Genomic DNA, 22,700 nt, shown 5'->3' on the forward strand with positions numbered 1-22,700 from the left:
CAAATCCTAGGAAAATCAAGGGACAACAAAGACAAAAGGATGAACAAAAATAAAGAGAAAACAACATATATTACATAAGACATTGAAACAACTGACCAATCCCACACATTTCCCCTCTCCAGCTCTTTGCCAACCTACCTGTAGTGATATGCCATTACACCATTAGGTCACCAGGGGCCACCACCTGATCTTGTATATAAAGCCGATCGAAGCTCATGCTTCTCCATTCTGACCTAGGCTTGCACAGAGGCAAGACCTAGCTGTATATATTAGTCTTTTAAAACTAACATTTAACTTGCACTCTGTCTCGTGTGGTTGATATTAGTCACCATCAATTTAATAGACTTAATATATAACCAGGATGGAAGCTATTTCTGCCCTCGATCACGCTCCCGACTCCACCGAAACCCAATTTAAGGACCTGGAAATGGAGATGGCTCCCACGTACATGCAACTGAGTACGGACCAGACTGAGAGCTGCGGGACCGAAATCACGAGGGAGGGAGGGACTTATCCAGCGACTGTGGACTACGAGAGGGACAGAAGTCTCCCGGAGCAGGTAAAGAGCAGCCAAGAGGCCCACCTGTTAGTTAATTAATCGGAACCGAGACCGGCCGTGCAACCCCCCTGGATTCTTGATTTATAATCAAGGATCACAACAAGCGCGGGCAGAAGGCGTACAGCAAGTTGCCCTCCCGATTACTACTGCCAGGACTGCATGGACAGGTTGCTACCCCTGAGACACTCCCAGCTAACCCCAACTCCCCAGAGGGGGCACACACTTCCCCATGACCGAGTGGCCGCATGGTGAAGGGATCAGGCTCGGTATGCACCCCCCCCAGCACTGAATCAGAGGCTTACGTTCAGTCAAGTGCTGAGGCCAGACAGGCTGGAACTGGACCCCAGAATCCCTGGAGCAAGCACGCACTTCGGCCAGTGGCATAAGTGTTTTTTAAATTATGTGGGGGTTCATGGGGCATCAGAGGAAGAGATGTTAATGCTACTGCTAGCTCAGCTGGGGGATCACCTGTACTCCCTTATACAGGATGCTAAGTCCTACCAAGAGGCTATGAATACCTTACAGAGACATTATAATAAAGGGCACAGCGTGCTCCACTCCAGACACAGGTCATGACCAGGTCACAGCAAGTGGAAAAGTCTGTTAGAGATTTCATCCTCTCCCTGAAAGATCTAGCAAGGGCATGTACTTTTAAAGCAGTATCAGCCCAAGAGTATGCAGATGACCTCATAAGGGACAGGATCGTAGCAGGCATCAGATTTACAGAAATCAGGCAAAGGCTGCTGGAAAAAGGGATAGTCAGATTGGAAGAGGCAGAGACTATTGCAGAGGCTCTGGAGGACTCTAGGAGAGAACTGGAAGAGTACTCACTGCTGGACTCGTTAGCCCCTCACAAGGAGAGGAATACGAGTGATCAAGGGCAGCACTTAGCAGCAGCAGCCCCACTGGAGCGCTCCAAGTGTTATTTTTGCGGGCATTGCAACCACCCCAGAGCTCTCTGCCCAGCTAGAGAAAAGGACTGTACAAAATATGGAGAGGACATTATGCAAAAGCCTGCAGAAGCCCCAAGGCTCCCGGCCAAAGCCCTTTCTCATGCAAATAAGAGGCGGGAAAGCTCTTCTTCTTCCTCCTCAGGTAGACAGAAACAGAGTGCTATGTGCAGTCGGCCATTTTGGACAAAGGATGCCGGACAGAGGACACCATCATCGGGGGATGAATACGATACAGAGTACTACTACGACCAGGAGGCCGAATACTACCAGAACGGAGGACATGCCAACCTGGCCTCTCTCTGTTTGAATCAGGCGAGTCCACACAATTTATCGGATGCTACTGTTAGTATTAAAATTAACGGGTCGAAAGTAAATTGCTTGATGGATAGTGGGAGTACTGAAAGTTTCATAGACCAGGGGCTGGTAGAACGCCTTGCTCTAAAAACGTACCCAAGTGACCACCAGATTTTGTTAGCGTCCAGCAGGCACAAAGCTAAAGTAAAACATTTCTGCAGGGTCACACTGGAAATACAGGTCACAGAGTACGAAGAATTTAAGTTGCTAGTTCTCCCATGCCTCTGTGCCCCTGTCCTGCTGGGGCTGGACTTTCAGTGCCAATTGAAAAGCATTACGATAGGACACAATGGGCCCCTTCCCCCACTGCTCCTTAAGAACAAGCAACACTGTAGCCTGACAGCCTTGAACATAGAACCTTCCCCACTATTCACGCACCTCACTCCCAACTGCACTCCAGTAGCCACCAAGAGCAGGAGGTACAGCCCGAGGGACAGAGATTTCATTAGAGCAGAAGTCCACAGACTCCTGCAGGAGGGCGTTATAGAGAAGAGCTCCAGCCCCTGGAGAGCACAAGTTGTAATGAAGTCAGGGGAGAAGCAGTGAATGGTGGTTGATTACAGTCAGATGATCAACAAGTTTACGCAGCTGGATTCCTACCCATTACCACGTATTGTGGACATGGTAAACAGCATTGCTCAGTATAAAGTGTTCTCCAAGGCAGTGCATCATCAGTTGCCCATTAGAGAGAGTGACCGCATATACACAGCGATCGCGGCAGATGGCAGGCTGTATCAGTTTCTCAGTCTCCCCTTCGGCATCATCAACGGGGTGTTCCGCATAGTAGATGAGTACCAACTCCAACTCCAGGCTGTGTTCCCATACCTTGACAATGTTACGATTTGCGGCCACTCGAGGGCTGAACGTGACATTAACCTTAAACATTTATTTCAGGGAGCAGAGGAAGACAATCTAACGTATCATAGGGATAAATGCGTCTTCAGCACTAGGAAACTGGCCATCCTGGGATATGTGGTACAGAACGAGGAAATCAGTCCAGATCCTCCTCGCATCCGACCGCTCCTAGACCTCCCAGTCCCACACACAGAGAAAACCTTAGAGATGTTTGGGACTTTTCACATATTATGCACAGTGGGTCCCCAACTATGGCAACAGGGCTCACCCACTCATAAAAGCCTCAGCTTTCCCTCTCTGCCTAGCAGCTATCAAAGCCTTCACAGATATTAGGGACTTGATTGCAAAAGTAACCCTGCGGTCCATAGATGAGACGATCCCGTTCCAAGTGGAGACTGATGCCTCGGGTGTAGCACTAGCTGCCACACTGAACCGGGGGTGGGGGGGGCGACTGGTAGCCTTTCTCTTCAGGGGTCTGAGGTAAGACACTTGGCAGTGGAGAAGGAGGCTCAAGCCATTGTGGAAACAGTAAGGCACAGGAGACGTTATCTGGCATGTAAACACTTCACCCTCATCACGGACCAACGATCCATGGCTTTTATGTTCGACAATCAGAACAGGGAAGATAAAAAAAACGATAAAATCTTGGGCTGGAGGATAGAATTGTCTACGTATAATTACAACATTCTATACCATCCCGGGAGGCTCAATGAGCCCCCAGCTGTGCTGTCCAGGGGCACCTGTGTGACCCTCAACCACATGTCCCAACTGCAGAGCTTGCACAATGAGCTGGGCCACCTGGGAGTCGCTAGACTGTTCCACTTCATAAGGACCCAAAATCTCCCATTCTCGGTAGAGGAAGCAAGGACAGTAAACAAGGGCTGTTCAAATGTGCAGAATGCAAACCGCAGTTTTACCGGCCAGATAAAACCATACTGATGAAAGCTTCTAGACTTTTCAAGCGCCTCAGCTTTGACTTTAAAGGTCCGCTCCCTTCCTACGACAGGAACGTCTGTTTCCTTAATGCCATAGGCGAATACTCATGCTTCCCTTTTGCAATCCTATGCCCCGATGTATTGGCACCCACGGTAATAAAGTGCCTGCAATCCATTTTCAGCATGTGTGGGTACCCCAGCTACATACACATAGACAGGGGTTGCTGTCCTTATGAGTGCCAAAGTCCAGCAGTACCTATGGGATAGAGGCATTTCCACCAGCCGCACCACAAGCTACAATTGCAGGGGTAATGGGCAAGTAGAAAGGGAAAATGCCACTATCTGGAAAACCGTCCTGTTGACCTTAAAGGCAAAAGACCTACCCATGGCAAGATGGCAAGGTGTGTTACCAGAGGCTTTACATTCTATACACTCACTGTTGTGTACTGCCACTAACATGACACCACATGACCATATGTTTTCTTTTTCTAGGAAAGCTGCAACAGGCATGGTGCTGCCTAGATGGTTGATGATCCTGGGACTGGCGCTCCTCCCTAAGCACTGCAGGCCCCACAAAACGGACCCACTAGTGGAGCCATTGAAGCTGAGGCATGCGAACCCCCACTACGCATACATCGCATTCAGGGATGGATGGGAAGACTTGGTAGCTACCAGGGACCTCGCACCAGCCGGAATTGTGGATGACATGGGAGAGTTGCAGACCCCTACGGATCAGCACGAAGGGATTGTGGATGATGTGGGAGAGTCACAGATCCCTACGGATCAGCACGAAGGACGACAGACACCAGGACAGCCGACCATCACGTTACCCAAAAGGGCCCCGCCGAACAATACACTTCCAACAACCAGTACTTGTATGGAAAGCCCTACACCCCCTCAGTAAACTCCCACCCTACAACTGACTGGAAAACCTACACCCTCACAGCATATTCCCACCCAATGTCAGGACCCTCCACCCTCAATACCCTGCACTTCTCTGCCCCAGTACCCCGAAGTTCCAGGAGAAAAAGGAAAGCCCATCAGATACTAGACTTATGAATGTACGGGGGGTGGGGGGGAGAGGAGGTCAAAATTCTTTAAGTGGGGAGTGATTGTGGTGATATGCTATTACATCACTCGGTCACCAGGGGCCACCACCTGATGACCTTGTATATAAAGCCGATTGGAGCTCATGCTCCTCCATTCTGACCTAGGCTTGCACAGAGGCAAGAGCTAGCTGTATATATTAGTCTATTAAAACTAGTGTTTAATTTGCACTCTGTTTTGTGTGGTTGATGTTAGTCACCATCACTACCTTTCTCCCCCAACTGATGAATCCCCCACGCTGTCAACCATCCTCTTCTATATTAAAGTTTGTGCCTTTTGCACCCATCTACTTCCCTCTCCTCTCCACCCAACTTCCCTGAGCTGCTCGGACAATTTTCCTTATTATATTTCTACCCCTTTCTACTTTTGTACCCAGATATTTACATTTTTTACTAGGTATTATTCATAAACATTATTTATGTTCTTAATTGCTACAGTTCTTTAACAAACTTTTGAGCCGCTTGCATCTTTGAAAAAATGTCTCCCTCCCCACCACCACCCCCTCCCGCCCACCCCCAGCATTACCAACTCCAAGATTGCTGGGATCCTAATTACACACCTATACCCCTTTTGGAGCCTTTTCAGTTGTTCCAATTCTTTTCTTTGGCACAGGAGGGTCCCACTTATATTGGGATAAAAGAATATTTTATTGCCCCCCAGCTCCAGCAGCCCTCCCCTTGCTTTCATGTCACAAACCGCAACTCTCAAGATTTTTTCTCGGTCCTGGTGTTGCTGTACCTCCACCAGTACTGAGCGTGGCCTTTGTTTGGGGCCCAGGTGCGAGAAGAAGGATTGATGGGCTCTCTCAAACTCTACTGATTCCCTCAGACTTTCCTTCCCTGTGGTCTCCAGGAGCCAATGTTGAAGGAAGTCTACAGAGTTTCTCCTCTCTATCCCTTCCTTTAGCCCCACAATTTTAATTTTATTGCGTCGACTATAATTTTGAGAATGTCAATTTTCTGCCAAAAGTGCCCCTGTTCTGCCCTATCCTGTCCTCATCGTCCCCTGTTCTTTCTTCCAATTCTGTCACCCTCCCTTGCAAAGTATTCAAATCTGAGTGACATTTAACTGGCCCATTTTCCAGCCCGTCCAATGAGAATCTTTTCTCCTTTTTCTCTATTGCTTCTAGAATCGTCCATAGTGAGGGCTCCGAGCCCCCCTCTCCTTCTCACCACCATCTTGGCCACCTCATACAGCCTGATGCCATCATCCATCTCGATGGTACAGACCCATCTCGTTCCTGTCTCTCCCAGCATCCCCAGGTAAATCTGTTGCAGTCTCACCTGTCTTTACCACTTCGGGGCCGCTGCTTCCCATGCCCACCCTCTTTCCCCACCTGTCATCCACTGGAGCTCATTGTTGTAGGGGGAGGGGGGGATGTTTCCTTCCTTGTTGCGAGATGAGTTGGCTAAGGTGCTTATCACCTCCTTCCACACAAGGTCAAGGCCTCCCGCACCTTCCCGTGCCATCACCTTACCTGTCGAGCTCCGAGCCTACACTCCTGCCGCCCGCTGTTCACCTCAGAGAAAGTGGCTTTGTTTCAGCCCTGCCACTAGCCTGATGCCTCCCAGCGACCGGTCCCTGGGTGTGCTGCCGATTTTCTTGCTGTCATTAACCTGCCGGATGAGTGTTGGGGGCTGCCGCCAATGTCTAATCCGTTGGGGCTCTGGGCCCACTGTCTTTGGCGTTCCCAGCGCCACCTTGTTTCTGTTGAAGCGGGCTGGCCCTAACCTCGCAGCTTGATGCTTCTTTGCTAGCCATCTTCTGCTGATTGGGGTCTTCCTTTCAATACTCTTCTGCTAAGAACTTTATTCTTCACTTTTATTCTTTTGATGTCTTCCCATTCAATTTCAGGGTGTTTTCTCTTCATCCTCTTTCAGAAGCTCTCTGGGATACATCCTACTACTTCCCTTGCATCACGTGACCTCTCCACATTTTAAATCTTCTTCACAATTATTAGAAGGACAAATTCCACATACCAGTTGAAGTGATGGTGACCAGCCCGTGTGCATGTTTTACCTTTTATACCATTCCAACACTCTACCCATGCCTCCTGAGAAGAAACTCCCACCTGCTTTGCATGCTGCCATTCTGGTGTTCAGCATTGATGGATCTATTGATTCCAGTTCATGAACAGGTTATTATGAATAAAGCACCTGGATAAACACGGGTTGATTTTTTTAAAAAAAGTAATTTTATTTTACACAAAGATAAAGTCCAAATATCATTGATTCATCAGTTTTAGATCAGAGAATGTTGCACGACAAATGACTTCTGTTCTTCTTTGAATACATTTGGCAGAATGTGACAGTGGCTTACACATACTGGAATTGCAGTGCAAAGCAGAAATGAGGAAGTGATTAAAATATTTAAAAAATAATTGCATTCTTTTACCCAAAGATACAATGATTTGCAATATATTTAGGAGTTGCAAAGGCACACTTTAGACAGGTAAATTCCAAGTTATACTTGAACATATACCAGAACACTGCAGAAATGGTTATAATTCGACAAAGAACAGAAAGCAACAAACTTCTATTGGGCAACAAACAAAGACATCTATCTTCTGAGATGGAAGCAGGATATATGTATATAGAAAAATTATCTAGAGGCAAACTTATATAAAAATAAAGAATTTACATCTTTAATAACTCAGAAGGAAATAATCATGTATTAAATTTGGCAGTAAAATTAAAATGAAGAATAGTTAATTTCAACGCTAAAATGCATCTTGAAATCCATCTGAAGTAAGACAAAACTTAAGATTCTAAAGAGCATTTCACTACTTCAGGACATCCCAAATAGTTTTCAGCCAATAAAGTAGTTTTGAAATGTAATCATAGAAAATGTGTCATCAGTTTGTGACACGACAGACTACAATGAAATAATGGCCAGGTGATCTACTTTTAAAAGCTGTAAGATGTTAGTACAAGATAGTAGTGAGACCGTATTTGGAATATTGTATTCAGGCTTGAGAGCCCTTTTATAAGAAATTATGCCTTTAAACTGGAAAGGGTACAGAAAAGATTACAGGGATGTTGCCATGTCTGGAGGGCTTCAGTTACAAGGAGAAGATGGATAGGCTGTGACTTCCTTGAGCATAAGAGACTGAGGAGTGACTTTATTGAGGTTTATTTAAAATTTAAATTTTTTAATTAAGACGAACAGCACGGTAACAGGCCCTTCTGGTCCACCAGCCCATGCCGTCTAAATGCCCCAATTAACCTACGACCTCCCATTCATTTTGAAGAACAGGAGGAAATTGGAGCACCCAGAGGAAACCTATGTCGCCATGGGGAGAGCATACAAACTCCTTGTAGACAGTGTAGGATTTGAACCTGGGTCAGTGGCGCTGTAATAGCGTTGTGCCAACCGCTATACAAACCGTGCCACCCTGAAATCATAAGGAGTATAGTTAAGGTAAATAGTCATTGTCCTTTCACTAGTGTAGGGGAACAGAAAACCAGGGGACACAGGATGAAGGTGATGGGGTAATGATTTAAAAGGAACCTGAAAGACATTTTTGATTGATGTGAAACAAGTTGCCAGAGGAAGTGGTAGAGACGGGTAATTGCAACATTTAAAAGACATTTGGATTTGTACTTGGATAGGAAATGTTTAAAGGGGCACGGGCCAAATGCAGGGAAAGTAGACGACTTGGTCAGCATGGACCAGTTGGGTCAAAGGGCCTGTTCCCCTGCTGTAAAAATACCAGGCTCTAAGATATATATTGATCAGGACACCAGGGACAAACCACATTCTTTTTGAATAATATCAAGGGATCTTTGGTATTTAATAAAAGAAGGTTTACTCTCTTGTGCCAAGAACTCCATGACGTTGAATTGGTAATCCAAATTATGCACTCCAATGATGGGGCAGGGTTGTCCTATACCCCCTGAAACCACAACCTTGTAATGGAGAAAGTATTGTACCACTGCTAGACATTGCACGTTGTTAAAGATAATTCATAGAATGAATTGTGAAGTTACTGCCTTTTAGTATTATCAATGCAGAATGATAGAGAGGTACGGCAGTATGATTATATTCAAATGGTTTATTTCCCCAGACATGCCACATCACACCCAATGTGAAAAAGTGAAACTAAAAAACTGTAGATGCTGAAATCCTGAGCCAACAACAATAAGCTGGTGTGACTCGGTGGGTCAGACAGCGTCCATGAGTAGAAATGGTAAATCAATGATGAAGGTCCTGAGCTGAAACGTTGATTGACTCTTTCTGCTCATGGATGCTACCTGACCCTCCCCCCCACCAACCCCGAGACCCTTCGGCTTCTCCTTCTTTGTGGGGAAAAAAGTGAATGTTGCTGGAAAGCTGAAATAAAATCCTAAATATACTCAGCAGGTGAGGGAGCATCTATGGGGAGGCAAATATTTTGGGTCAATGATCTTTTGTCAAATCATCTTCATATTTTTTTCACCAGTTTATTTTGGTCCATATGTGATGAAGAGGAGCCAGGGCAAGAAAAGTAGTGATGCACTTGGTCCCAAAGAGACATTTAGACCTTCCCAACCCTGTGTTTGCCTCTTCCTGATCCTAAGGCTCTCCTTAAATCTACTTCTTGTAACTTCCCTGAGTGTTTGCTTCCATTTTTTAACTGCCCAGTGATTGTATGATATAAAGATACACTCTTGTCTGTCAGATGGTCACCTACTAGATCAGATGTTTAGCTGACTGCATGCATTTAGATGAGAAGGGCAGAGACTTCCAGCATACTGTCACAGACCTGGACAACGCGATGTGAATAGATGGTTTGCTGCACTGAACCTTTCTTTCTAACTTTCTTATTTTTCTGTCCTTCACTCATTGATCTTCTTGCCAGTGGAAACCTATTTAACTCTTGAAGAGCTCTTCAGAATTATGAACAACTCACTGAATCTCTTCTTAATCTTTGTTTTACCTGGGAAAACAACCTTATCATTTTCCCTGGTTCCACTAAGCTGAAATTTCTAATTACAGCCCTGTTCTTTGCACGTTTATCAAAGCCAGAGTATCATGCACAAAATTATGTCAATAACTCCATTAGGCATAATTGAGACTTATGTACTGTGAATGATGCAACCTAAATGAACATTTGGAGCAAAACGGCTGTATAAGCTTCTTTTGCTATCTAAGCCAATTTGAACCAATGGTTCCAATTCTCTCTAAGCTCTGTACCTTTCATTCCTCTATTTTCAGAGCTCAACGTTACTTGCTGCAAAGACATGGGCTTTTAATACACTGGATTGTTCTTATTTAAAAAAAAGTTGGTAAACTGGGATATTTTCAATTAATTAATGGCATAAAGCTAAATTAATGGCTAGCAATAAATTAAATGTGCAAATCTTCACATTTTTACAATCTTCACAATCCAATGTATTAGGCTTGTGGACCAGTAAGTAATAATACTTGTTGTTGCCATTAATTCTACACACAATTGAACAGGGTAAACCTGTCTTTTAAAATTGACAGGTAGATTGCTTATTTTATGCATGTTTACTGTTCCTAGTTAACAATTATGTTAAAAGAATTCACTTTTATCTTCAATGGATTCCTTGTCAACTACTTGTCTTTGTTTATTCTCCAGATTATTTTTTGAGTCGAGATGAGGCTCATTTCCCTCAGGGATCAAATCCAGCAGCTGGGAATCCACGCAGGAAAGCACACCTGAGTCTTTGGATGATGATTTCTCCAGATCTTTAAATTCAGCCTCATAGTTTTCATGGCCTGGAAACGTTACAGGTCTAGGAACTGCGTACTTGTTATCCTGGACCATTTCGAGAGGTATTTCAAAGGCAGAAGGACCAATTTCACTTAGGGAGCGCTTCAAAGGATTGTGCTGGAAATCTGAAGCTGGAGTTGGTGGTGAAAGAGCGTGGCACATTGAGGAGCAAAAGCAAGGCCGAGGCACATCATAAATAGCGTAACTACTTGAATCGGGTGAAGGAGGCTCAGGAATGTTTGCTGCTGGTTGGGTTTTTGTTTTTTTTGAAGGTTTCTGGTTGGAGACATCGTTTGCAGCATAGCCAAATGTTTGCAACTCTTTGGTTTGTTGAAGGAAGTTCCTCTGGGAATAATTCAACTCTCTATTATAGGATGGTGGTGAGAAATATTTTGGGATATTCTCAGACAATTGGACATTCCCTCTGACTCCACTGGAGTACTTTGTTGATTCTGTGTTAAGTTTCACTTCATTGGGAATTTCCATTGAGATGGGTTGAACGATTCCATCAGGAATCTTCAGGAAAGGACATTTGTTTGACCTCTTTTCATTGTCACATTCATTGCTGTTTTCCACTATGCCATTGTTTCCTTTCATGTTCCCATTGCTACTGGCCAAGTCCTGATCCTTCTTCCCCTGTGTGAAATGGATAATATTGGCGCCAATTTGTGCGTATGTCTCATCATCTTTTTCTGATATCATTTTCTGGATCTGAAACAGAGGAGACAATTATTTGACCTTTTTCAGAGTTTGTGCAGAATTAAACCACAGAGAAAATACCTATTTTATGTCAAAAACAAATAATTATAATAATTATAAGGCAATTTACAACCGTGACCAATTCTCTCACACTACTCTTTCATTCTTAATATGCCAATAGAATCTCCCTTATCCTGGCTACCAGCTCTATCTTATCTCCTTCTTTTTCCTCCTATATTTCCTTCTTGAACATATTCCTACAATTCCTGTACTAATCAAGGCATTTGCTTGATCCAGACTTTAATGCAAGACTCCTTTTTCCTGACCAGATCCTTGATATCCTGCATGAACCAGGATTCCTTAAAATTACTAGCGTTGCCTTTCAACCTAATTGGAACATGCAGTGACTGTTCTCTTGCTAATTTACCTTTTAAAATATTTCACTGTCCATCCCCTTACTTGCAGTATCATCTACCAATCAACTTCTACAAATTCCTGTCAAATTGGTCTGAAATCAGCCTTGCCCCAAATTAAGGACTTTAACTTGCAGACTAGGCCCACCTTTTTTCATAATTATTTTAAAATGAATGGACACTTGGTCAGTGGATCCACAGTACTTCCCCACTGTCACTTTGACAGAAGACCATAAGAAGCAGAATTAGACCATTCTGCCCATTGAGTGTGCTCTGCGATTTGAATCCTGACTGATCTATTCTTCCTTTCAACCCCACTTTCCTCCCTTATCTCTACAGCCTGTGACACACTTATTAATCAAGAACATATTAACCTCTTTAAATCTATCTGATGACTTGGCCTCCACAGCTGCCTGTGGCAACATATTCCACAGATTCACCACTCTGGCTGAAGAAACTTCTTCTCATCTCTGTTCTAAAGGGATGTTCTAATATACTTATGCTGTGCCCTCTGGTTCTGGACTCTCCCACTACTGGAAACATCTTCTTCACTTCCACTCTATCCAGCCCTCTCAATATTTGGTATCTTTCAATGAGATCCCTCTCATCCATGTAATCTCCACTGAGTACAGGTTCAGAGTCATCAAATGCTCCTCATATGTTAACCCTCTCTACCCTGGGTCTTTCTCATGAACCTCTTCTGGATTTTCTCCAATACCAGCTCATCCTTCTATAAATAGGGATCCAAAAACTGCTCACAATACTCCAAATGTGGTCCGACCAATGCCTTATAAAGCCTCAGCATTGCAACTTTGCTTTTATATTCTAGTCCAGTGGTTTGCAAATTCCCCCCACCCCCCACCACTCACATTCCACATTAAGTAATCCATATGCCATAGATACTCTGTGATTAGTAAGGGATTGCTTAAGGTGGTATGTGGGTGGAAAGAAAAAGTTTGAAAACCACTGTTTTAACTGTCCCTAATTGACTCGTTATATCCACAATTTCATAACTCCAAAGGAAATGGGCCAATGACAATTTTTCTCAAGCAAAATATTTCAGTAACAATTTGAGTTTCAAGATTCAATTTATCATATCATAATAAAACAGTAATTTTTTTTGCCTGCTGCAAGGCAGACAGATTCGCCACCAGCAGGAATTACCTAAGTGCCTCTGACAGTTCTTACAGTCAGAGAGAGAGAAGCAAAAGAGTCACTGAGTGTCCCGCAGATTTGCCTCCAGCGCTTCTGCAACCCCTGCAGCCACACAGAGTCCAGTCCAAATCTCTGGCAACCCACGCTCAAAATCTGAACCTCCAGTGCCCTCGGTACCTCCTCACATCTTGGTTACAATACCTGGTACCCCTCCAGCGAGTTTCGAGCTAGTCTCCAGCAGCCCATAGCCTGGCACGAGGCTCCCGACATCAGTCTCCAGCAGCCCACAGCTTCCTCGCTTTGAGTCACCAGCAGCCCACCGCATGCACTGGTCCCTCAGCTGTAGAGCCCCTCACTGGTTCGCCGCCATGGTAACCATCCCCACGGGTGGTCTCCTCCGCTTCTCCCTCTCAGACAGTGCGTTATCTTTCCACCCTCTGGTGCCCTCCTCCTGTCCTCCGCTTCCCCGGGGTCTGCAGCCCCTTGTGGCTGCTGCTGGATTAATAGGTGCTGCCATCTTGGGTGCAGGGAAACAGGATTTCAACTAAAACCACCGTCGGCTCCCTCAATGGGCTGTTCAAAGCCTGTTTGGAGCCCACAGCAGTCGACTGGGTGGCTGGACCCCGTGGGAGCACTGCACCTCCGCTCCCTTGCTCTCCGCAGGTCTGCGGCTCCTGCAGCGCCACCATCTGGTTCTCAACCTTCCCTTCCCACTCACATATCACCTTAAGCAACTCCCTACCAATCACAGAGCACTTACGGCACTACTTTCGAGATATCTTTCCTAAGCTTCGAAACTCATTAGCCTCCTTGGAAGTACTCAAAGATGTACCATGTGGTGACAACCAGGTTTCTATTTTTGTTTTCCAACTTTTCTTTTTTTTCCCTGTGGCTTTTCTTATTTTCATTTCTCTTCTTTCTCTTTCTTGGAGTTCTATTTAGGGTGGAGGGTTTGAGGTTTTTACTATCATCATGTATAATAGATTTGATACTAATATCTGTTTACTGTATTTTGCATATGGCTATGATTACATGTATGGAAATTTTTTTAAATAAAATTGACCAAAAAACCTAATGGCATAGGGATTGAGTTTAGTGGTGGGGGTGGGGAGGGGGGAGGGGCAGTTTGAAAACCACTGTTCTAGTCCTTTCCAAATGAATGCTAGCATTGCATTTGTCTCCCTGGTTACCGACTCCACCTGCAGGTTAACCTTTTGCGAGTCCTGCAGGAGGACTCCCAAGACTTCGCGGGAATCCACTTTCTGAATTAGATAATAGTCTACACTTTTATTACATCTAACAAAGTGGATGACTATACACTTCCCTACATCATATTCCATCTGCCACTTCTTCACCCATTCTCCCAACCTGTTCGAGTTCCTCTGCAGACTGTTTGCTTCCTCAACACTACCCGTCCCTCCACCTATCTTCGTATCGTCAGCAGTGGTCTTTCAAGAATAACTAGCATTGGAAATGGTTCCAGAGGACTGGAAAATTGCAAATGTCACTCCATCAGTTCCATCACTTACATCATTTGTGCACAGTGTGGAAAGTACTTGGACACAACACCAACCCCTGCGGAACACCACTAATCACCAGGAGGCAGCCAGAAAGGCCCCCTTTATTCCCACACTTTGCCTCTGCCAGTCTGCCAACCTGCTATCCATGCTAGTACCTCTCCCATAATAGCATGGGCTCCTATCCTTTTTAGCAGCCACATGTGCAGCACCTTGTCAAAGGCCTTTTGAAAATCCAAATAAAGAACATCCATTAACTATTTTTTGTTGGTCCTTCTCTCTTCAAAGAATTCCAACAGATTTGTCAAGCAAGATCCCTCCTGAAGGAAGTCATGCTGGCTTTGGGTTAATTTATCTCGTGCTTTCGATGACTCTGATGCCTCATCTTCTAGAATCTTGACCACCACTGAAGTCAGACTAACCAGCCGACGGTTTCCTGTCTTTTGCCTGCTTCCATTCTTAAAAAGTAGAGTGACATTTGCAATTTTCCAGACCTCTGGAACCATTTCCAATGCTAGTGATTCACTACTGATGCCTCCAAAATCCCTTTCAGAGCCCTAGGGTGTAGATTTTCCAGTCCAGATGACTTAACCACCTTCAGTTCCCAAGCACCTTCTCCTTAGTAATAGCAACTGCAATCACTTCTGCTCTGACTTTCTCGAACTGCAGGCTGACACAAACCACTAATTTATTTCATCTGCCATTTCTTTGTTCCCCATTACCACTTCTCCAGCATCATTTTCCAGTAGTCCCATATCCACTCTTGCTTCTCTTTTACTTTTTATACATCTGAAACATCTTTCAGAATCCTCTTTATGTTACTGGCTCGCTTACCTTCATATTCCATCTTTTCATCTCTTATTGCTTCTTAGTTACCTTCGGTTGGTTTTTATAATGACCAATCCTCTTTCTTCCCACTAATTTTTGAAAGACTCTCTGCCCCCCTCTTTTGCTTTTATGTTCATTGACTTGTTAGCCACGGTTACCACATCTTCCCCTTTGCGATGATCTATCCTGTTTTATCTGTATTACTCCCAGAAACACCTGCCATTGCTGCTCCACTGTCTTTCCTGCCAGGGTTCCATTCCAATGAACTTTTGCCTCTCTCATGCCACCATCGTTACACCTTTACTCACCTATAACACCAACTCATTTGATTTTAGCTTCTCCCTTTCAAATTTCAGAGTGAATTCTATTGTATTGGTATCACTACCTCCTGACGGTTGTTTTATCCAAATCAAGTCTGGTTCATTGCACAGCACCAAATGTAGAATTGCCTTTACTCTTTTGAGCTCGACTACATGCAGTTCTAAAAATTCATCTTGTTACCATTTAACAAATTCCTTCTCAGTGCCAATCTGATATTTCCCAGACTATCTGCACATTGAAGTCTCCTATGACCACTGAAACATTGCCTTTCTTACATGCCTTCTCTGACTGCTTTTGTAATTTGCTCCCTAGATCCTGGCTGCTTTTTGGAGGCCTGTATGTAACTCCCATTAAGGTCATTTTTTCCCCTTGTAGTTTCTCAACTCTGACCACAAGGATTATCTCTCCTCTGATCCTATGTCCCTTCTTGCTAGGATTTGATTTCATTTTTTTTCCCACCAACAGAGCTATCCCATTCCCTCTGTCCACCTACCTGTCTTTTCTACAGGATGTGAATTTATTTACTTTTATTTTAATTTAATTTTGGATTAAAGTTGTGTCCTTGAGTGATTAGGTCCTAGCCATGATCATGCTTCAGCTACATCTCCATTATGCTCACAACGTCATGCCTGCCAATTTCTAACTGCACTTTAACCTCACCTACCTTGTTTCATACACTGGTTACATTCAGATACACCTTTAGTTCCATGTTTAGCATTCTTCCTAAGCCATTTGTATGATGAGTTCCCCAGTCAATATTCGAGAGGTTAAAGTCTCCCAGCAATAGTATCCTATTGTCCTTGCAACTATCAGCAAATTCCCTGTTGATCTGCTCTTCCAATTCACATTGATTATAACATAACATAACATAACAATTACAGCACGGAAACAGGCCATTAGGCCCTTCTAGTCCGCAGCGAACCAAACACCCCTCTCTAGTCCCACCTCCCTGCACAATGCCCATAACCCTCCATCTTCTTCTCATCCATATACCTGTCCAACCTTTTCTTAAATAATACAATTGACTCCGCTGCCACTATTTCTCCCGGAAGCTCATTCCACACGGCTACCACTCTCTGAGTAAAGAAGTTCCCCCTCATGTTACCTCTAAACCTCTGCCCCTTAATTCTTAACTCATGTCCTCTTGTTTTAATCTTTCCTCCTCTTAACGGAAATAGTCTATCCACATCCACTCTGTCTATCCCTTTCATAATCTTAAATACTTCTATCAAATCCCCTCTCAACCTTCTACGCTCCAAAGAATAAAGACCTACTCTGTCCAATCTCTCCCTATACTCTAGATGCTTAAACCCAGGTAACATTCTGGTAAACCTTCTCTGCACTCTCTCCACTCTGTTTATATCCTTCCTATAATTAGGCGACCAGAACTGCACACAGAACTCCAAATTAGGCTGCACCAACGTCTTATACAATCTCAACATCACCTCCCAACTCCTATATTCCATGCAATGATTGATAAAGGCCAGCATACTAAAAGCCTTCTTCACCACCCTATTCACGTGAGTTTCTACCTTCAGGGAACGATGTACCGTTACTCCTAAATCTTTCTGCTCTTATGTATTCATCAATGCTCTCCCATGTCCTGTTCTGATTCTTCTTACCAAAATGAAGCACCTCACACTTATCAGCATTAAATTCCATCTGCCATTTTTCAGCCCACTTTTCTAAGCAGCCCAAATCCCTCTGTAATCCTTGAAAACCTTCTTCATTATCCACTATTCCACCTATCTTAGTATCGTCTGCATATTTACTAATCCAATTCACCACCCCATCATCTAGATCATTAATGTATATAATGAACAACAATGGGCCCAATGCAGATCCTTGTAGCACAGCCCCATTAGCACTCATCCAGGGACATGGAGTAAAGGTGGGAAGATGTGGCTGAGGGGCCAGTCAACAATAATATAATGGAATAAAGGGACAGGCCCAATAATTTCCCTTCCTACTATCATAGAACATTAAAGCAATTTATTATTTTCAGTATTTTTTTTAAAAAAATGCGAGAGTACCTGATTCAGTTTAAAATAGACGAGAGCAACTCCAATGATTGCTGCAAGACCCACCACCAGAATCAACACCAGCAAGACAAGACCAACTATTAAATACGTCTGAAGAGGATTGGAATCTTCTTCTGCTCCATCATTAGTAAACGAATGTCCAGTCACAGGCACCTACAATGAGAAGACGCAAAATAAATTAATCCAATTCTTTCCCAATCACACTCCTTTTGTTTTTAACATGAATGAACTTGTAACGAGGTCTTTGATGCATCTATATATATAAAAAAAGCAGGAGTGAGAATCGGCCACATTGACTCTCAGTCCTGCTCTGCCATTCAATAAGATCATGTCTGATTTGATATCGGCCTCAGCTCCACCCACATCATTCTAAACTCCAGCGAGTACAGGCCCAGAGCTTATTTGATTTTTCCTTGTCCGTCAATGGTGAAAAATGAGAAAATCTACCTTCACAAAATGAATGGTTTGTACTCAGACTGTTGTATTGAAGAACAACCTGCACTGGCCTTGACGGTGGCTGCCTGCTGAAGTTCTTGCTCCTGTCTCTTTTTCCATAAGGGATCATGGGAAGGATTTCGGACCCAAACTGGGGCATGTCCTGTAGCTCCCTAGAGAACCATCGAAAAGAGTTCTGTCAAGACGAGACAAAGCTTTTGGTATGCTGACCTTTATAAATCAAAGCATAGAAAATAGGAGTTGGGAAGTGATGTTGAGACTATTCAAGGCATTGGTGAGGCCAAATTTAGAATACTGTGTGTAGTTCTGGTCACCAAATTATAGGAAAGATATAAATTATGTAGAAATGGTGCAGAGAAGATTTACTAAAATGTTGCCTGGATTTCAGAATCTAGATTACAAACAAAGATTGAGTAGATTAGGTCTTTATTCATTGGAGTGTAGAAGGTTGAGGGGGGGATTTGATAGAGGTATTTAAAATTGAGGGGGATAGGTAGAGTAGATGTGAATAGGCTCTTTCCCTTGAGGGTAGGTGAGATTCAAACAAGAGGTCACGAGTTAAGAGTTAGGGGGGAAAAAGTTTAGAAGTAACATGAGAGGGAACTTCTTCACTCAGAGAGGGGTGGCTGAGTGGAATGACCTTCCGGAAGAGGTTGTCACAACAGTGTCAATTTTGTCATTTAAGGAAAAGTTGCATAGGTATATGGATTGGAGGGGATTGGAGGGTTATGGGTAAAGTGCAGGTAGGTGGGACTGGAGGAGAAGGGGCCGAGATGGCCTGTTTCCGTACTGTAATTGTTATATGGTTGTTATATGTTTGGCCTGGAAGTCAGCCTGAAGAAAACTGAGGTCCTCCATCAGCCAGCTCCCCACCATGACTACCAGCCCCCCCACATCTCCATCGGGCACACAAAACTCAAAACGGTCAACCAGTTTACCTATCTCGGCTGCACCATTTCATCAGATGCAAGGATCGACAATGAGATAGACAACAGACTCGCCAAGGCAAATAGCGCCTTTGGAAGACTACACAAAAGAGTCTGGAAAAACAACCAACTGAAAAACCTCACAAAGATAAGCGTATACAGAGCCGTTGTCATACCCACACTCCTGTTCGGCTCCGAATCATGGGTCCTCTACCGGCACCACCTACGGCTCCTAGAACGCTTCCACCAGCGTTGTCTCCGCTCCATCCTCAACATCCATTGGAGCGCTCACACCCCTAACGTCGAGGTACTCGAGATGGCAGAGGTCGACAGCATCGAGTCCACGCTGCTGAAGATCCAGCTGCGCTGGATGGGTCACGTCTCCAGAATGGAGGACCATCGCCTTCCCAAGATCGTATTATATGGCGAGCTCTCCACTGGCCACCGTGACAGAGGTGCACCAAAGAAAAGGTACAAGGACTGCCTAAAGAAATCTCTTGGTGCCTGCCACATTGACCACCGCCAGTGGGCTGATAACGCCTCAAACCGTGCATCTTGGCGCCTCACAGTTTGGCGGGCAGCAGCCTCCTTTGAAGAAGACCGCAGAGCCCACCTCACTGACAAAAGGCAAAGGAGGAAAAACCCAACACCCAACCCCAACCAACCAATTTTCCCTTGCAACCGCTGCAATCGTGTCTGCCTGTCCCGCATCGGACTGGTCAGCCACAAACGAGCCTGCAGCTGACGTGGACTTTTTACCCCCTCCATAAATCTTCGTCCGCGAAGCCAAGCCAAAGAAGAATATCTAAAACATAAGGAAAGGGGATTTGTACACTATTATGCCTGGTGTTACCCCTCCCCTGTTCAGTTCTGAGCTGAGAGTTGGTCCCACCCCCCCCACTGCAAAACAGTGGCTCATTTTTAAGATGAATCACAGCACGTCTGTTCTCCTCCTTAAGTCACTGGGAGATCCAACAATTATGTAACCAATACACCAATCGTTGGAACTTTTAGGCAGAGATGAACAACAATATTTCAATGAAATAGTCAGGGGACTCTTTATTTGATGTGGCTCTTGATTGTCATGGAGTTAAATTTGAATGTCATAGGTTACATATTTTTCAGAATCAGAATCCAGATTTATTGTCATGAACAAGTCATGAAAGTCGGTGCTCTGTGACAGTATCATTGTACAAACATACATATTATAACCATCTTAAAGCAATAATATAAAAAATATTATAATAATAATAACATTGATAGTGCACAGAAAGTGAGGTGGTGTCTTTGGTTCATTGATTATTCAGGAATCTGATGGCAGTGGGGAAGAAGCTGCCCTTGTGCCGCTGAGTGCTCGTCTTTAGGCTCCTGTACCTTTTCCCTGATGGTAGCAAAGAGAAGAGGGCATGGCCTGGGTGAAGGGGGTCTTCAAGGATTGAGGCTGGTTATTTAAAACACCACCTCATATAGATGTCCTCTATGGAGTGAAGTCTGGTGCCTGTGATGTTGCAGGCCAAGTTAACAACCCTCTGGAGTTTATTCTTGTCCTGAACGTTGACGCCTCCATAACAGGCAGTGATGCAACCAGCCAGAATGATCTCCACTGTAGTTTACATCTGTAGAAGTTTACAAGAGTCTTCAGTGACATACTGAACCTCCCCAGACACTTCACAAAGTATAGCCACCTCTGGCGAGCCTTCTTTGTGATTGCATCAGTGTGGAGATGCCAGGATAAATCCTTGGAGATGTTGACACCCAGGAATTTGAAGTTCTTGACGTTCTTCACTACTGATCCCTCGATGAGGACTGGGTCATGTTCCCCTGACTTCCTCCTGAAGTCCATAATCATCTCCTTGGTTTTGTTGACATTGATAGGTTGTTGTTGTCACACCATTCAATGAGCCGATCTATCTCCCTCCTGTACGCTTTCTCATTGCCATTTGTGATTCTGCCAACAACTGTGGTGTCATCAGCAAACTTGTAGATGGCATTGGAATTGTGCCTGGCCACACAGTCATGGGTGTATAATGAATAGAGCAGTGAGTTAAGCATGCATCCTTGGGGTGCGCCTGTGTTGATAAACAGTGAAGAGGAGATGTTGTTTCCAATTTGTACTGATTGTGGTCTTCTGATGAGAAAGTCAAGGATCCAGTGGCAGAGGTGGGTACAGAGGCTTAGAGTTTATAGCTTCTTGACCAGCACTGAGAGAATAATGGTATTGAAAGCTGAGTTGTAGTCTATGAAGAGGAGCCGTATGTATGAGTTGCTGTTTTCGAGGCGATCCAGAGCTGAGTAGAGAGCCAGCAACATTTCATCCGCTGTGGAGCGATTGTGGATGATAGGTGAATTGCAGTGGGTCCAGATCTTTACTTAGGCGCTTGTTAATTCTGACCATGACCAACCTCTTGAAGCATTTCATCTCAGTAGAAGTTAGTGCTACTGGCAGTAGACATTGGGGCAGCCCACACTACTCCCCTTAGGTACCGGAATGATTGATGCCCTTTTGAAACTGATGGGAACCTCTAACTGCCACAGTAAGAGGTTGAAAATGTTTGTGAACACTCTCGCTAGTTGGTTGGTGCAAAATTTCAGTATCCTGCCAGGTATGCCGTCAGGGTCTGAAGCTTTGCGAGAGTTCACCCTTTTGAATTATGTTCTGATGTCAACCTCAGAGACAGATCTCATAGGATCCTCAGCCTTTTCAGGGATTCTTGTAGGCATTGTTTGGTTCTTCTTCTCAAAGCGGGCATAGAAGGTGTTCAGCTCATTGGGTAGTGAAGCATTGCAGCCATTTATAGTGTTTGCCTTTGCTTTGTAGACTGTAATGGCCTACTCTCCCTGCCGTAGCTGGTGTGGATCTGTCTCTGTCTCAGCTTCCTCTGGAATTGCCACTTTGCTTTGGAGATGACCTTCTGCAGATCATGCCTGGACTTCTTGTAAAGATCTCGATCCCCGGCCTTAAACACCCTTGTTCTCACCCTCAGTAGGTTGCAGATTCTCTTATTCATCCAGGGCTTCTGATTGGGGAACACCTGGTATTTGTGCATGGGCACACACTCTTCATGCAGGTCTTGATTGTCAGTGACACCTGTTGCATTTTCATTCAAGTCTATGGATGAGTTCTTGAACATGTACCACCGATTTAAAACTGTCCAACAGACGGTCCTCCGCCTCTCTTGACCACACCTTTGGCGTCTTCACCACTGGTGCTGTGGTCTTCAGTCTCTACTTGTACATTGGTAGTAGAAGTACAGCCAAGTGATTGGACTTGCTGAAGTACGGTTGTGCTATGGGTCGGTAGGCGTTTTTCATGGTGGTGCAGCAGTGGTTGAATAGTCACATGTGTGGTGTGTTGGTGGTAGTTTGTCAGAGACTGCTTCAGGTTGGCTAGATTGAAGACTCCCACAATGATCGGGAAGGCATCCAGATGTGGTGTCTCATGTGCTCTCTTTCCTTTCAGTATCTAGTGATAAAGTAAGCCTCATGCATATGTATGCTATTATTATGTACACTAATGACACCAGTGAAAATGACAGTTTCACTTGAGTGAAACAGCACTTCATGTGTCCTGGTCAGTTTCCCAATGGGAGGGAATTATGCATACATTGACTTTCAAGCACAAAACCAGCTACGAGGTTGAATTTCTGAGCTGGCACAATGATATGTAGAACATCAGATTCCCTCTCAACAGTCCCAAACAGTGGAGATCTGCTCAGGTATAAAAAAAGGGCCCATGTCCCAATGGACCATAACTGTTCAGAACCTGATCTAAGTACTTGTGGGGTCTTTTTCCCATGCTCAATCTGACTCGATATTAGGAAGGCAAAAATGCGTCACAAAATATTATTAGCCAACAGTATA

The 22,700-nt window shown here is 44.4% G+C and overlaps 1 protein-coding gene across 2 annotated transcripts in view; it reads right to left on the minus strand.

The window, feature by feature from the left end:
* Nucleotides 1–6,974: 6,974 nt before the first annotated feature.
* Nucleotides 6,975–22,700, minus strand: part of LOC138756329 (uncharacterized) — a 34,765-nt gene continuing 19,039 nt past the window's right edge. For both annotated transcript variants that reach the window (XM_069922857.1, XM_069922856.1), the window contains exons 2-3: nucleotides 17,449–17,610; nucleotides 6,975–11,193 (exon numbers count right to left, since the gene is read on the minus strand). In XM_069922857.1, coding sequence (XP_069778958.1) covers nucleotides 10,282–11,193; nucleotides 17,449–17,610 — 1,074 coding nt within the window. In that variant the 3' untranslated portion in view covers nucleotides 6,975–10,281. The remainder of the gene's footprint in view (nucleotides 11,194–17,448; nucleotides 17,611–22,700) is intronic.

This window comes from Narcine bancroftii, chromosome 3 (genome assembly GCF_036971445.1).
Source record: "Narcine bancroftii isolate sNarBan1 chromosome 3, sNarBan1.hap1, whole genome shotgun sequence".
NCBI lineage: Eukaryota > Metazoa > Chordata > Chondrichthyes > Torpediniformes > Narcinidae > Narcine > Narcine bancroftii.